Genomic DNA, 14,370 nt, shown 5'->3' with positions numbered 1-14,370 from the left:
TTGTTTGTCACCATTACCTCCGCTGCTAATTTGTTTGTCACCATTACCTCCGCTGCTAACTTGTTTGTCACCATTACCTCCGCTGCTAATTTGTTTGTCACCATTACCTCCGCTGCTAATTTGTTTGTCTCCATTACCTCCGCTGCTAACTTGTTTGTCACCATTACCTTCGCTGCTAATTTTTAAGCCACTGCGCTGAGCAATGAATGCATTTATGAGCCTAGATCGCAGACGGCGGACCAGCGCTTACACTGGACGCGCAGCGTCCGTTTGGGTTCAATCGTTTAATATCAATTCGGTGCCATGCAAAATCAACTCATCAATGAGAAATAAGTTGATATGTCGAGCAAAGTTAACCAACTTATTGTACGGCTGCTCTATCGTTGGAATAAAAATGTCGCATCACCCACATGTTCGTCAACAAGGCGAATGTGTTGTTCATATCAATGTTACAAAGAACTAAACTTATTTCAACCTCGTTGGTGTTGATAAATTATTGACTTTCTGTGATTTCTTATTATCAAGTAATCACCACATCCGGGTTCCTGACTCGGCTACCATAAAATAGGCAAGATACCAAGTTACATTTTTTCAGTACCCCGACTGGCCGACACAATACAGCATAACCAAAGCGGTTGACCTGAGGCTCCTATAAAGGCCAACGTTGGAGTTCACTTCTTTGTTTAAAGAGCGCGACTGATGCTTAAGATCTTTTAAATAGAGATACGTGCTGTGCGGCCACGTGTATTCTGTCATACTTGTCTACCAATGTAATGTTGATGCCTTCCTTGTGGCTATGTTGGAAATGACAAGAATTTTAGCAGAGCTTGACGCTGTAAAGGACTTGAAAATTACTATTTTAATATAAGGATTCCATTTAATTAATTGTTGTTTGTTTGGTTTCTTAAAACATGCTTCTTTCGTTGAAATTTACATGTTGACTTGCCAGGGAAAACGTATAACCAAAAACAGCCTTGATAATTAACGGCATCAATGAGCCGCAATCATCAGGTAAGATGTGATCGAATTATGCATTTCTTTTCATATGAGATGGAAGACCAAAAGAATAATGCCATGATACATTTGTAATTCAACCTAAATAATGTAGAAAAAAACAGAACTTGACGCCAGCAGTTACGCCTAGGATGATTAAAGAAGATGAAACGCTTCAAGCAGTTGAAATGCCCGGATCAAAATTTTTATTCCGAATTTATACTGAATAATAAAATTAAAACTAGTTATTCAGAATATATTTCACATGGCTTTAACTAATGCCAGACTATTGAACATTTTCCGACTTGACGTATGACTGAGTTAGTAGTTTGGTTTAAAATGTTAAAAAATCTATGATAATTTTAAACTCTGCACGAGTGACCGGAGGAACTCTTAAGTGAGTTTTAAGAACCAAGGAGGTCTTCAAGTCCACCAATATAACGAACGAAATCTGCGAAGCAAAAAACTATTCGATACAACTTTTCTTTGTCACGTGGTATCTCATCAGCCACGTGCGTGGATAGGCCTTCGTGGACTGGAGCTCAGGGTATATAAAGGCAGGGGCAGCGCGCAACCGCCAGTCGCAGTCGAGTTGTCAGTGTGTGCGTACGAAGTTCTAACGCTCCTTTACTCCACCAAGATGGGCAGAAACCAGACGGGCAAAAAGACCAAGAAGTCTCGCAACTGGGTGAGTTTTGATCGCTGACAATATTTTGTTATATATTAGAAAGAGCTTACGAAGTCGTGTTCTGCAGGAGAAAATCATTTATTAAATTTATGAATGTTAATTTAGTAAAGATACTAAATTTAGAGGTAACTGTTGTTACTCCGAAGTTATGAGCATTTGAACCGAGTCATTAAATTAACGTAAAATTTTTAGTGGAAGTATGAAAAAACTCCTGTTAATATTTTTGCACTCATTAATTATCAGTGTGTGTTCACAAGCTTTGTATATACTTATTCCGATATATTTCTCTGGATAATTTGAACCGATGTTGGAAGGAATTTTTACTATCGAATTTGATTTAACAATTTATTTTTAAATAATGAACTCATCATCAAGAAAATTTTACCAGAACAAGCACCGACGTTTTCAAAAAGTATTATGTGTTGTTTTTATTGTATTGTTCATCATTAAAAAGCAACTTATAATAACAGCCCATCGTTAGGTCACAATTCAATTTGCTTCTATAATAGCAGCAAACAATAATAATGTTGCGAGCGTGGTGTAGTTCAGCGCTGCAGGCGTGGTCTCCTCAGTGCTAATGTACAATGTTGATACTGTATGATGATTCAGTGACTGAAGAATTGAATTCTAGAAATTTAGAGGAAGTCAGTGAGACGAGTAGGAAGTTGGACGGAAGAAGACAGCCAGAATAGCTTCAGGTTTTACTGTGTTTGAGAGAAGATGTAAGACTTAAATAATGATGGCACAATCCTAAAAGTATGTGACAAACTGCCAGCTTAGATTTCACGATCAATTTGCTCCTGCTTAGAAATATTTTAATATAATATAGAGTTGATCTAATTTCATATAAATTTAATATAGGCATATTCCATGTCAAGTGTACCAGAGGTTTTACCTGACCATCGCCGATTTTATATGAAATTTCGAACATAATTCATAATTTTGTTCTTATTTCAATATGACTGCCAAAATTTCAGTTTAAAATATGAAAATTTTGAAATTATTCACTCTTAGCACAGGAAAATTTCAAATTTTACAAATCTCCTTACTACCTTTACAGACCTTTTTTAACAAACGTAACATTTTAAACACACAATATTTACAGATAATTCATTTTTATTCTTCATTGAAAATTATCCCAACTTGCTGTAGATGCGGAGCCTTTTTTCAACAAAGTTTGAACACCAAATTAAACAAGTTGCAGAACACATTTTCTGTTGAAACAGCATTTATTATAAAGAAAAAATTGCAACAGACAAATGAATACCTTGTTCATATACCCATGTGAATGTTCAGTGGTGAAAACCGTAAGATACGTAAATGAATTTACATGTCTTCACATATTTACGTATCGCTCGTCAATCGTTTGACTGGAACCATCGTTAGGGGCTCCTTCAATTATATATCTATGGGTTCTTCTAGTAAGGGAAGAAACCTTGGTTTGGAAAATGTTCAAATGTTCTAAACTTCATTCAGTCATCTTCGAGCTTTCGCACCATCATTATTGCAAATCTTAATTATTAATTAAATCTTAATTACGTAAATCTTAATTATTAATTCCTGGTCATGCTTCAAGACGAGTTATTAAACTTCAGGCGACTCAGCTGTGGGAGTTCCTCAAGTTCTAATACTTCTTCCAGTTCGCATATTTCTTGTCTATTGCTGCTTATTCCTTAATTTATTGAGCTCTATAATTATTTTACGGTAATCTTGACAAGTTACTGCATCAATTCCTTATTTACATGATCCCGCTGTTCACGCTGTTGAATTGAAATATTCATTTCAATTCAAAGTATTTGCTGTGGAACAAATTTCCTAAGCAGAGCCCTACGTTTGTTTCTCTATCTCTCCAATGTCAAATCTCGTTCTATCTTTTTCTATTTTCCGTCTACGTTAACTTTATTTTACTGATTTCTGCTAATATTTAAAATTTGCCACCTTTCAAAAAGCTGCCACTGAGACGCATTCAAATTTCAAGTTCGATCATATATTTGTGTTCAATTGATTTATATTTTTTACCCGGCAAATATTTTAGGAAGTTGAATGTTACGATTAGTGAACATCATTGCTTTTATCTCCATACATTGTCGGTGATACTGCAGGCAAACCCCACCACTTCTTAATTTGAGGGTCCTCTAATTTAAATATTTTTCTTATTTAGAACTGAAATTTTGGCAAAGTTGGTTTGAAATATGATCCAACTTATGTATGGAATTTCATCTAAATCGGTGATGGTTAGGTGGCGCTGACTCCAAAAAGTGGGACACTTGACACAGAATTACCCTATGATTTCATATAAATTTCAAATGCATTGATAGAAATGATACAAGTTAAGGTTATAATATAAGCTGTGTCAAACTTACTAAAGGAGCAATAAAATACGCTTATTTAATTGCTGCCATAAACGAAAATGACACGGCAAATAAGGAACAAAGTACCACGATCAAAGGAAGATTTTGAGAAATACCTAATGACAGATGAACGTGGTGATTCTGAAAATGATTATTTTATTGTTTCACAAAGCTTAAACTCAAGTTAAAGATATATGTATAAGGGTCGACCCTCCGGAAAACTTTTTTATTAACTGACCGAGCTTTCTGAAACTTCATACAATATTTATGTAAAATACGGGAAAAAGAGGGATTTGAAAAAATCTCCTCTTTTGATTAACGAGATTCAACATCGTGAGACGTGACTCTCTATCCGCTTATTTCTCGCGACTGCATGTACATAGATACCCTTTTTCCTAATTTCACTTTTTTATTTATTACTGATATTTTCATATTTCCTCCCTCCCTTCATTAATTAAACTATATAATTTCTGTCTCTTATACACATCTAGATGTGTATAAGAGACACAGCCTCAAGACGGGCGTGGCAGCGCCGGTGGCCGCCGATGCCGTGGCCGACGTGCTGTTCATGTCGGGGGCCTTCGAGTCGGGGCGGCAGTCCGACTGCATGGAGTTTCTGCTGTTCCTGCTCAACGCGCTCAGCAGGGAGGTGAGTCGGAGGGGCGGCATGAGCAGCAATTAGTGATGAGAAAAAATTTTATTTGTTGAAATTTGTTTCGCCATATAGAAAATACGTTCTTTTATTGCTTTCTTTTGATCTGGGGACTATATATGAACCACTTCTGTCACATATACTTTATGACTTATGTCACACTTATTATATTGTATATAACTTATAACATATTGTATTTATGAATCTTATTGGATATAATATTCATTTCATTATTACAATACAAAATAACTTTCCAAGAATCATCCCTTAATTCGATGTCGCAGTGACTTTATTAAATTATAAGATTGAAGGTGTCTATATAATATTGCTGAGATAATAACGAAAGAAAATTAGTTACAATCAAATATTGGCCAGTTTTACCGCTAGCCAAATCGAAAAAATATATATATTTAGTTTGAGTTGAACCACTGGATTTTTTGCCGCATCATCAGCGCTGTGGACATGTAAAGGATACGTTGAGCATATCATGATACCAGTTATGTTTATGCCTGCTGAACTTGCTAACAAATTGAACTTAGTAACGATGGGCACTAACTTGTAACGTCCTTAGCTTAAAATAATGTTTAACTAAATTAAATAATGGAATTAAATAATTTAAGAAATGTATTGCTGCAGATGGTCCAATCGGGAGCGCAGGACGAAATCCGCCATCGCATGGAGGGGCGGAGTGAAGTTTATCTCGGGGCAGCCGATGTCGGCATCAAGATGACGGCAGACAAATTCCTTTGTCTGACCCTGCCTCTTGATGGATGCTTTTCTGTTGGCGATGCTCTTGTTCGGAGCAGCCAGCCTCGCTTCATGAGCGATGGCAGCAGCGCTGAAACCAAGATTGTGGCCGCCCCATCTCTTTTATTGATCGCTTTGAATATTTATACCGTAACATCTTATGGCACGGTACAAAAGTTGTGGCAACACATAAGCGTTGAAGAGGAACTTATAATCCAAACTGGTGAGTGTTTATCGATAAATCAACAGCCAATCTAAGAACATTATTATGCCCAAGTTGCGCTGCTAACTGAAATTATATCAATCTTGATCAGGAAACTTCTGTTACAAACTCCAATTGTCGGGTATACAAGACGACCCAGCAAACTCCCTCTTTTTCCATGGTTCTTAAGTTTCTTATGCTATGTTCACGTTGCAACATTAATGTCTCGGGTCAACATGCATGGAAAAATATGCTCAAATGATCTGCAGTTGCACGCGCTGATGACATAATGATGAATATTGCGTACAGCCAAGTAATGATAATATAATGATGAATATTGCGTACAGCCAAGTAATGATAATATAATGATGAATATTGTGTACAGCAAAGTAATGATAATATAATGATGAATGTTTATCTCGTTGCAGAAGCGTNTTATTTGATAAAATTTAATTTTATTTAAATTGTGTGTCTCAAGCAATGTATTTTTATAATAAGTTCAATGTTTTCATCCCAAATAGACGGCTTCGACACAACTCCGCAGAGCTTGCCAACCTGTGGTCTGATGAATAGCAACAATTCATGCTACATGAACGCTGGTCTGCAGCTTATGGCCTCAGACCCGGTCTTGTGTAGAATAATAGAGAAGACCGTGCCTGCAGACCGGCTACACCAAGCACCTGCAACATACGCGTTGTAAGTAGCTAGATTATAGACCGCTGTTGTTCTCAGTTTGTTACTAAATCTATTTGTAGTAAACATCGCCACTTTACAATGAAATAATTCCAAGAGTTTGAACACTTGCGAACAGCAGACATGTGTTCACCAGAGATTGTTGAGAACAAATGTGTTCCCGTGCCGTTTGCTGACGAACTGCAATTGTTGCATCGACAGTCGGCAGTTCCTGAAGAAGAGGCGCGGTGGCCTCAAGACGGGCGTGGCAGCGCCGGTGGCCGCCGATGCCGTGGCCGACGTGCTGCCCCATAATTGAAAAGACGTTTTATTGCTTTTTTTGATCAGGGGACTGTGAACCCCTTCTATCACATACTATTTATATCTATCCTCACCTATAATATATTGTATTTATGAATCAGATTAGATATAATATTCATTTTATTATTACAATACGAAATGAGTTTCCTAGAATGTTCCCCTACATTTTATATCCCAATGACTTTTCTAGAATGAAAGGTTGCTGCGATATATATGATATTGTTGAGAATAATTGTGTAAAATCGAAGAAAATTATTTACCCTCAAAATTCTCACACAAAAGTAAAGTGTGATAGGGCATATTTGCCGGATTTACCGCTAGCAAAATCGATAAAATATATATTTAGTTTGAGTTGAACCACTGGATTTTTTGCCGCATAATCAGAGTTGTGAACATTTAAAGGATACGTTGAGATTATCATGATACCAGTTATATTTATGCATGCCAGCTGAACCTGATAACAAATTAAACTTAGTAGAGATGGGCTATAACTTTTAACGTCCATAGCTTAATATAATGATTAACTAAATTAAATAATGGAATTAAATAAGTTAAATAAATTCTGTTGCCGCAGATGATGCAATCGGGAGCGCAGGACGAAATCCGCCATCGTATGGAGGGGCGGAGTGAAGTTTATCTCGGGGCAGTCGATGGCGGCATCAAGATGACGGCAGACAAATTCCTTTGTCTGACCCTGCCTCTTGATGGATGCTTTTCTGTTGGCGATGCTCTTGTTCGGAGCAGCCAGCCTCGCTTCATGAGCGATGGCAGCAGCGCTGAAACCAAGATTGTGGCCGCCCCATCTCTATTATTGGTCGCTTTGAATATTTATACCGTAACATCTTATGGTACGGTACAAAAGTTGTGGCAACACATAAGCGTTGAAGAGGAACTTATAATCCAAACTGGTGAGTGTTTATCGATAGATCAACAGCCAATCTAAGAACACTATTATGCCAAGTTGCGCTGCTAACTGAAATTATATCAATCTTGATCAGGAAACTTCTGTTACAAACTCCAATTATCGAGTATACAAGACGACCCAGCAAACTCTCTCTTTTTCCGTGGTTCTCAAGTTTCTTATGCTATGTTTACGTTGTAACATTAATGTCTCGGGTCAACATGCATGGAAAAATATGCTCAAATGATCTGCAGTTGCACGCGCTGATGACATAATGATGAATATTGCGTACAGCCAAGTAATGATAATATAATGATGAATATTGCGTACAGCCAAGTAATGATAATATCTTAGTTAGCAGCCGTTGTGTGTGAACGAGTTGGCCAGTATTATATTAATTTAGGGTAATTATAGATGTTAAAGGTTTGGTTGCCTCGCCTTAGTGTCATTGAAAACAATAACAGCAGATATTCTCTGCACGATTTTATGTTCTCATAGTGAATAAATGCAAGTGAACGTTTCGGGCCTATTACTGCAGTAACATCTCATTTTTAAAATTGTCTAGCCTATTTCACTAGCCTTAAACATTTGCCTGTTTGTGTAGAGAGGACATTTGCCTTATGTTTTACAACGCATTTGTCGTGTAAAGTTTGTACATAATCGAAGCTCGCGTGGCTAGACGCAATTTTTAAGTTGAGGCGACGCGGTTGAATTTATTGTATATACTCTGATGTATATTTTGTATGCATTCTAGGTTAGCTCCCCGTAAAATATTTATGCGTTTGATGCTATTGTGATACTCGTGTATAAATGAATAGACTAAGAAAATATGTTTTTCGTCAATACAATTTTTGCTTCCTTCTCCAAGTAACCGTATTAATTGGTTACCCAATGAAAAATAATTTTCTGTAGTGACAGAAAACGAATAGAAAACTATAAGACTGAGGGCTCCCAATAACTTGTTTAAATGAAGAACTTCTGCCATCCTATCCTGACATCACAATATACTCGCGGAGAGGTGGCCGTTGTTATGAAATCGACGTAACAATTTCCAGGCTACATGGTGAAGATTTTGTTGTTATGGACCAATTTATGTTATGTTGTTATATATAAGAACGAACATTGTCTCTGTTGTAAACAAGTTTCAACCGTTTGCTAATATGACATTCGTGCTATACACAAAGCTTCATGAGGGCCTGTAATATCGCCCTGAAGAAATACAATAATATTTCACACTGCCGTATAATTCCCGAAAATAACTGACAAAATTATATAAGAGAAACAATGCTTATCAGAAAACATCTCGTGTTTTATAATCTCATATGAAACTCGTATATTGGAGGACACAAAGGCGCACAATTTATTACAGGTGAAAATTTATGGAAGGATATATATTAAAAAGTAATTATTTTTACATCAGAATAAAAATTGAATGACAAGTGTACTCCACCATAGTAGAAAAATTATGGTGCTCGGCGTTAACTCTTATTGAGGGCACTGGTCGTGTAATTTCCCATCAACTCGACTCAACTTGACCCGCAGTTTCTGGACCTTTAAAATGAGCATAAAAACTAGAAAAATCTGCAAATTTTCGATTCTTGACTGAAATGGTCACCTTAAAGTCAACTCGAAAGTTCTACCAAACCTAAAAATTTTTTCACTTTTAGGCAATAAAAAGTCCTATAATTTCACGAGTATCAGTTCAGGCATTTTTAGAATCGAAATAGTATTCATAACTTTTCAAATTTAACTTTTAAGTTCTGCCAAACCTAAAAAATTAATCACGTTAAAGCGATAAATTGAAAGTCTCCTAATTTTATGAGTTCCAGTTCAGCCGCTTCTAAAATGGAATTAGTATTAAAAACTTTTTGACTTCTACTCAAAAATTCTTCCAAATCCGGAAATTTACTTATTTTCAAGCGATAAAAGGACTGTGATAATTTCTCGAGTATCATGTGAGCCGTTTAAAAATATATTTATTATTCATAACTTTTTATACCCAAACTGAAAGTTCACTCAAATCTAGAAATTTTCTCACTTTAAAACGATAAAAAGTCTGTTATAATTTCACGAGTATCAGTTCAGCCGTTTCTAAAATGGAATAATTATTATTCGTAACTTTTCAAATTCAACTCGAAAATTCTCCCAAGCCTAGAAATTTATTCATTTGCAAGCGATGAATTGTCTGTAAAATAAATTAGTATCCATAACTTCTTGAATTCAACTCGAAAGCTCTCTAAAACCTAAAACTTTATTCCCTGTATAGTGATAAAAGGTCTTTGTTAATTTCACGAGTATCAGTTCAGCCGTTTAAAAAAAATTAGTAATCAGAACTTTTTAAATTCAACTCGAAAGTTCTGCCAAACCTAAAAATTTAATCACTTTATTAGAAATAAAAAGTCTGTGGTAATTTCGCGAGCATCAGTTCAGCAGTTTCTAAAATCGAATTAGTATTCCAAACCTTTTAAATTCAAGTCAAAAGTTTTCCTAAGCCTAGAAATTTAATCACTTCTAAGCGATAAAAATTTTGTTATAATTTCACTTGTATCATTAAAGCCGTTTGTAAAAATGAATTATAACTCACGAACTTTTAAATTTAATTCGGAAGTTCTCACGAATCTTGGAATTCATTCACTTTAAGGCGATGAAAAATCTGTCACAATTTAATTGTCGAGTTTCAGTTCGGCCGTTTCTAAAATAGAATTAGTTTTCATAATCTTTTTAAATTCAGTTCGAAAGTTTTACAAAACCTAGAAATTTTTTAATTTTAATGTGATAAAAACTGTGTAATAATTTCGCAACTATTAGTTCAGCCGTTTCTATAAAATCAAATTAGTATACTTAACCTCTTAAATTTAATTCGAAACTTCTGTCAAACCTAGAAATTTAATCACTTTAGAGCGATAAAAAGTTTGTTATAATTTCACGAGGTTCTTTTCAGCCTTTTCTAAAAATTAATTAGTATTCATAACTTTTAAATTCAACTCGAAAGTTTTCAGAGAGTTCAGATTTTGCTTCTGATTTTTATTTTCATTCGTACCATGACACTTTGTCCAAAATTTTATTTCTGTTAATTTTATTGATGTAAGGGATTTGCGGGTTAAATTTGATTTGTGATAAAAAAACCATTGGCAGGTAGAATTCGATGTTGCGCTATTAATATTATCCAGGCGAAACCTTTCAGAATTTTGATGAAAACTTTGTGTCGGAAGTTTTGTTTGTATTGTTTGTAATTTGTATACCAAGTAGAATGACTTGTATTAAGACTGGAATAAGTGGCGTTTATTTCAAATTTACACGGGCTTGACTGCAGAGAACTCAGTAAGAAGGCATAATCTGTTTAGATGCAATTAACAATCAAAATTAAATTGCGGAAAAATAGTGAGAGAAATAATAAAATTATTGACAGATAGACAGATATTGACAATAAATAAGAAAATTTGTTTACAGATAAAAATATTGACTTATTGCAAGGTTTTATCGCGAGGTTTTATATAATGGGTCGGCGGATAACAATGCGTGATTGGCTGACCATATCTCGCTGTAAGTGGTCCCACCGGGACAGCGTCCTCTACGGGCGCCTCGTCCAGCGCGGGTGCCTCGTCCTATACGGGCGCCTCGTCCTGCACGGGCGCCTTGTCCAGCGCGGGCGCCTCGTCCTGTACGGGCGCTTCGTATTGCGCGGGCGCTTCGTCTTGCGCGGGCATCTCGTCCAGCGCGGGCGCCTCGTCCAGCGCGGGCGCCTCGTCCAGCGCGGGCGCCTCGTCCGGCGCGGTCGCCTCGTCCTGTGCGGGCGCTTCGTATTGCGCGGGCGCTTCGTCTTGCGCGGGCATCTCGTCCAGCGCGGGTGCCTCGTCCAGCGCGGGTGCCTCGTCCAGCGCGGGCGCCTCGTCCAGCGCGGGCGCCTCGTCCTGTGCGGGCGCTTCGTCTTGCGCGGGCGCCTAGTCCAGCGCGGGCGCTTCGTCTTGCGCGGGTGCCTCGTCCAGCGCGGGCGCCTCGTCCAGCGCGGGCGCCTCGTCCTGTGCGGGCGCTTCGTCTTGCGCGGGCGCCTTAAATGAAACGAATTAGCAAACACAGAGATGGGCTTCAGAGTCTAGACATGTACCTAAGTCTATGTCTAGTGATGTTTTTGCAGTTGTGAATATTAGTGTACGATCCAAAAGCCAAGAGCCGCACTGTCCGCTATATTGTATCATTAAGTAGGGTCATATATACTCGTATCTATTGTGATAAGGAAACATGTTACCATTACTTAATTATTAATTTTATGGTAGTACAATATTGTAATTAAATGAAATATAATATTGTAGTGCTGCACGCTGGTGTAGTTGTGCTGCTCTATGGTGTAGTTGCGCCACTCGCTGGTGTAGTTGTGCTGCTCCCTGGTGTAGTTGTGCTACTCGCTGGTGTAGTTGTGCCCCTCGCTGGTGTAGTTGTGCTGCTCGCTGGTGTAGTTGTGCCACTCGCTGGTGTAGTTGTGCTGCTCGCTGGTGTAGTTGTGCTGCTCGCTGGTGTAGTTGTGCTACTCGCTGGTGTAGTTGTGCTTTGGCAATATGTTGTGTTGGGCGTCAGGATATTCCGCTAAATAATGAACTCGTGGCACAAAATATGGCAATATGTTGTGTTGGGCGTCAGGATATTCCGCTAAATAAAGAACTCGCGGCACAAAATATGGCAATATGTTGTGTTGGGCGTCAGGATATTCCGCTAAATAATGAACTCGCGGCACAAAATATGGCAATATGTTGTTTTGGGCGTCAGGATATTCCGCCGCTAAATAGTGGAATAAATTTGAATTAATTATGAATATTATTCGGCAGTGTGTCGTACTTTGCGACGTCATTTTTCAGGACGATGGTAAATAGAATCATGAGCGTTGAACATAGTTTATTTAAATATTTTGGAAAATATTTGCATGACATTTGACAAACATTTTAACCAGTAAAAAAGATTTGCGTTGTTAGAAGCCATTGTTCGGCCAAATGTCTTTTAATGAAACGTCAGGTAGTTTGGTTAGCTATCTTGTCGTACATTGCATTCTAGAATGCAGATAACCTACTCACAGCCTAGGTCCTAAAAAATATATTTATTTTATATGCGAATCTATTTTTCCAACGTCGTAAAATGACATTTTCTTATACATTACAATTTCTGATGATTCTAATTGGATGGAATTAAAATCGATTTTAATCATAATTAAGTCGTACTGAATGCTCACAAGAAAGACGACGTACTGCGAAGAAAATCGCACACATCATATAAAACGATTGGATTATTTGTTATAGATGTAATTCGTATTTTTTAAAAGGATTCCATACTGAAATTATTCTTCCATTTCCTTGGGTATATTATAGTCATAACTCTAGGGGTAATCAAAATACTATAAACTTGTATCCCAATCGCGCGAACGTTCAACGCTTCGGCCTCTAGTTCTTGGGAGTCTGTAGAAAGCTATTTAAATTCTTTATACGCTTAATTTTTCTTATTATTGCATGTTTGCACTCTGCACGAAAAAGGCAGGCACAATATATAGGAAACGTCTCGGACAACTTTACGGACTGACACGCGGCCGTTCTCGCAAATTCAGTAATAATCAATAAATATCTCCCAAAGTAATGAACATAGCTCGATGAATCTTGGTAAGCGTATTCTTTAACGCTAATGTTTAGCTCGTGATATTTTTTTAATTTCGTCTTCATTCGTGAATTATATGGCGATACGGGCCAAAATTTGCAGTGATCAAGGAATTTTTTCCAAATTACTGAACCAGATTTGAACGAAATTTTGAATATATATTCTTAACTACCAAACGGTGATGTTTACCTCGTAATTTTTTTTTTCGATTTTACCTTAGTTCGCGATTTTTTTTTCATTTCACCTTCATTCGTGATTTAAACAGCAATACGTGCTCAAATTTGTAGGGATCAATACATTTCTTCTAGACTACTGAACAGATTTGAACGAAAGTTTGTATATAAATACCTAACTTCCCAAAAGTAATGTTTAGCTCGTGACAATTTTTTTCATTTTGCCTTCGTTTGCGAGCTATACGGCTCTTGGTCAATGCAAATTTAAAAATTAAAAAATCGGCCTCAGAAATGCCTGTCGTTTCTCCGTATAACTTGCGAACGAAGGTGAAATAAAAAAAATTGTCACGAGCTAAACATCACCGTTCTGAAGTAAGGTATTCATGTATAAAGTTTCGTACAAATGTGTTCCGTAGTTTAGAAGAAATGACTTGATCACTGTGAATTAAGCACGAATTACTGTTTAAATCAGGAATGAAGGTGAAATGAAAAAACAGAACAGAGGCAAAATCGAGAATTTTCACGAGCAAGACATCACCCCTAGGTTCTTATGAACACGTGTACCAAGTTTCATTGCGCTGCGTTCATTAGTTTGGGAGATATTTCTTGATTACTGAATTTGGAGATTGGCCGTGAGACCGGCCGCGAGTCCGACCGAAAATATGTCCGAGACGTTTATAGGAACTTGATTGTTTGAACTGCAGAACTTCAGTAAACCCGGCCAATGCCTATTTATAATCTAGCAGTTTATTTTCGTTAGGAAAACTTTTTGCGCTTGCAAATAGCGGCTGATTAAAAAATTCCTAATTTATTTTAACTCCGATGCATTCTAGGAAAATATTTTGAATATTATTTCAAGCATTATGTACAGAATATTGTTCATATATAATTCATGTATGAAGATATAACGATATTTCAAGCATTTCTTTATTTTTAGAAATCAAGTTAGTACACTCATCGTTAGCGAAATCTAACAGTTGTCGATGAGTCACCAGCAGAGTGTGTTCAATAGATGAATGTCTTCAAAAAGCGAATG

The 14,370-nt window shown here is 37.0% G+C and overlaps 1 protein-coding gene across 1 annotated transcript; it reads left to right on the top strand.

Annotated features, from left to right (window-relative positions):
• Positions 1-7,203: 7,203 nt before the first annotated feature.
• On the top strand, positions 7,204-11,472 carry LOC125179236 (glycine-rich protein 1-like). The gene is made up of 2 exons (XM_047884697.1): positions 7,204-7,474; positions 11,093-11,472. The coding sequence occupies exons 1-2, from the start codon at positions 7,204-7,206 to the stop codon at positions 11,470-11,472; spliced, it is 651 nt and encodes a 216-aa protein (XP_047740653.1).
• Positions 11,473-14,370: the final 2,898 nt, after the last annotated feature.

This window comes from Hyalella azteca, unplaced genomic scaffold (genome assembly GCF_000764305.2).
Source record: "Hyalella azteca isolate HAZT.00-mixed unplaced genomic scaffold, Hazt_2.0.2 contig15961, whole genome shotgun sequence".
Classification (NCBI taxonomy): Eukaryota; Metazoa; Arthropoda; class Malacostraca; order Amphipoda; family Hyalellidae; genus Hyalella; species Hyalella azteca.
This window is presented reverse-complemented; position numbering and strand designations above follow the sequence as displayed.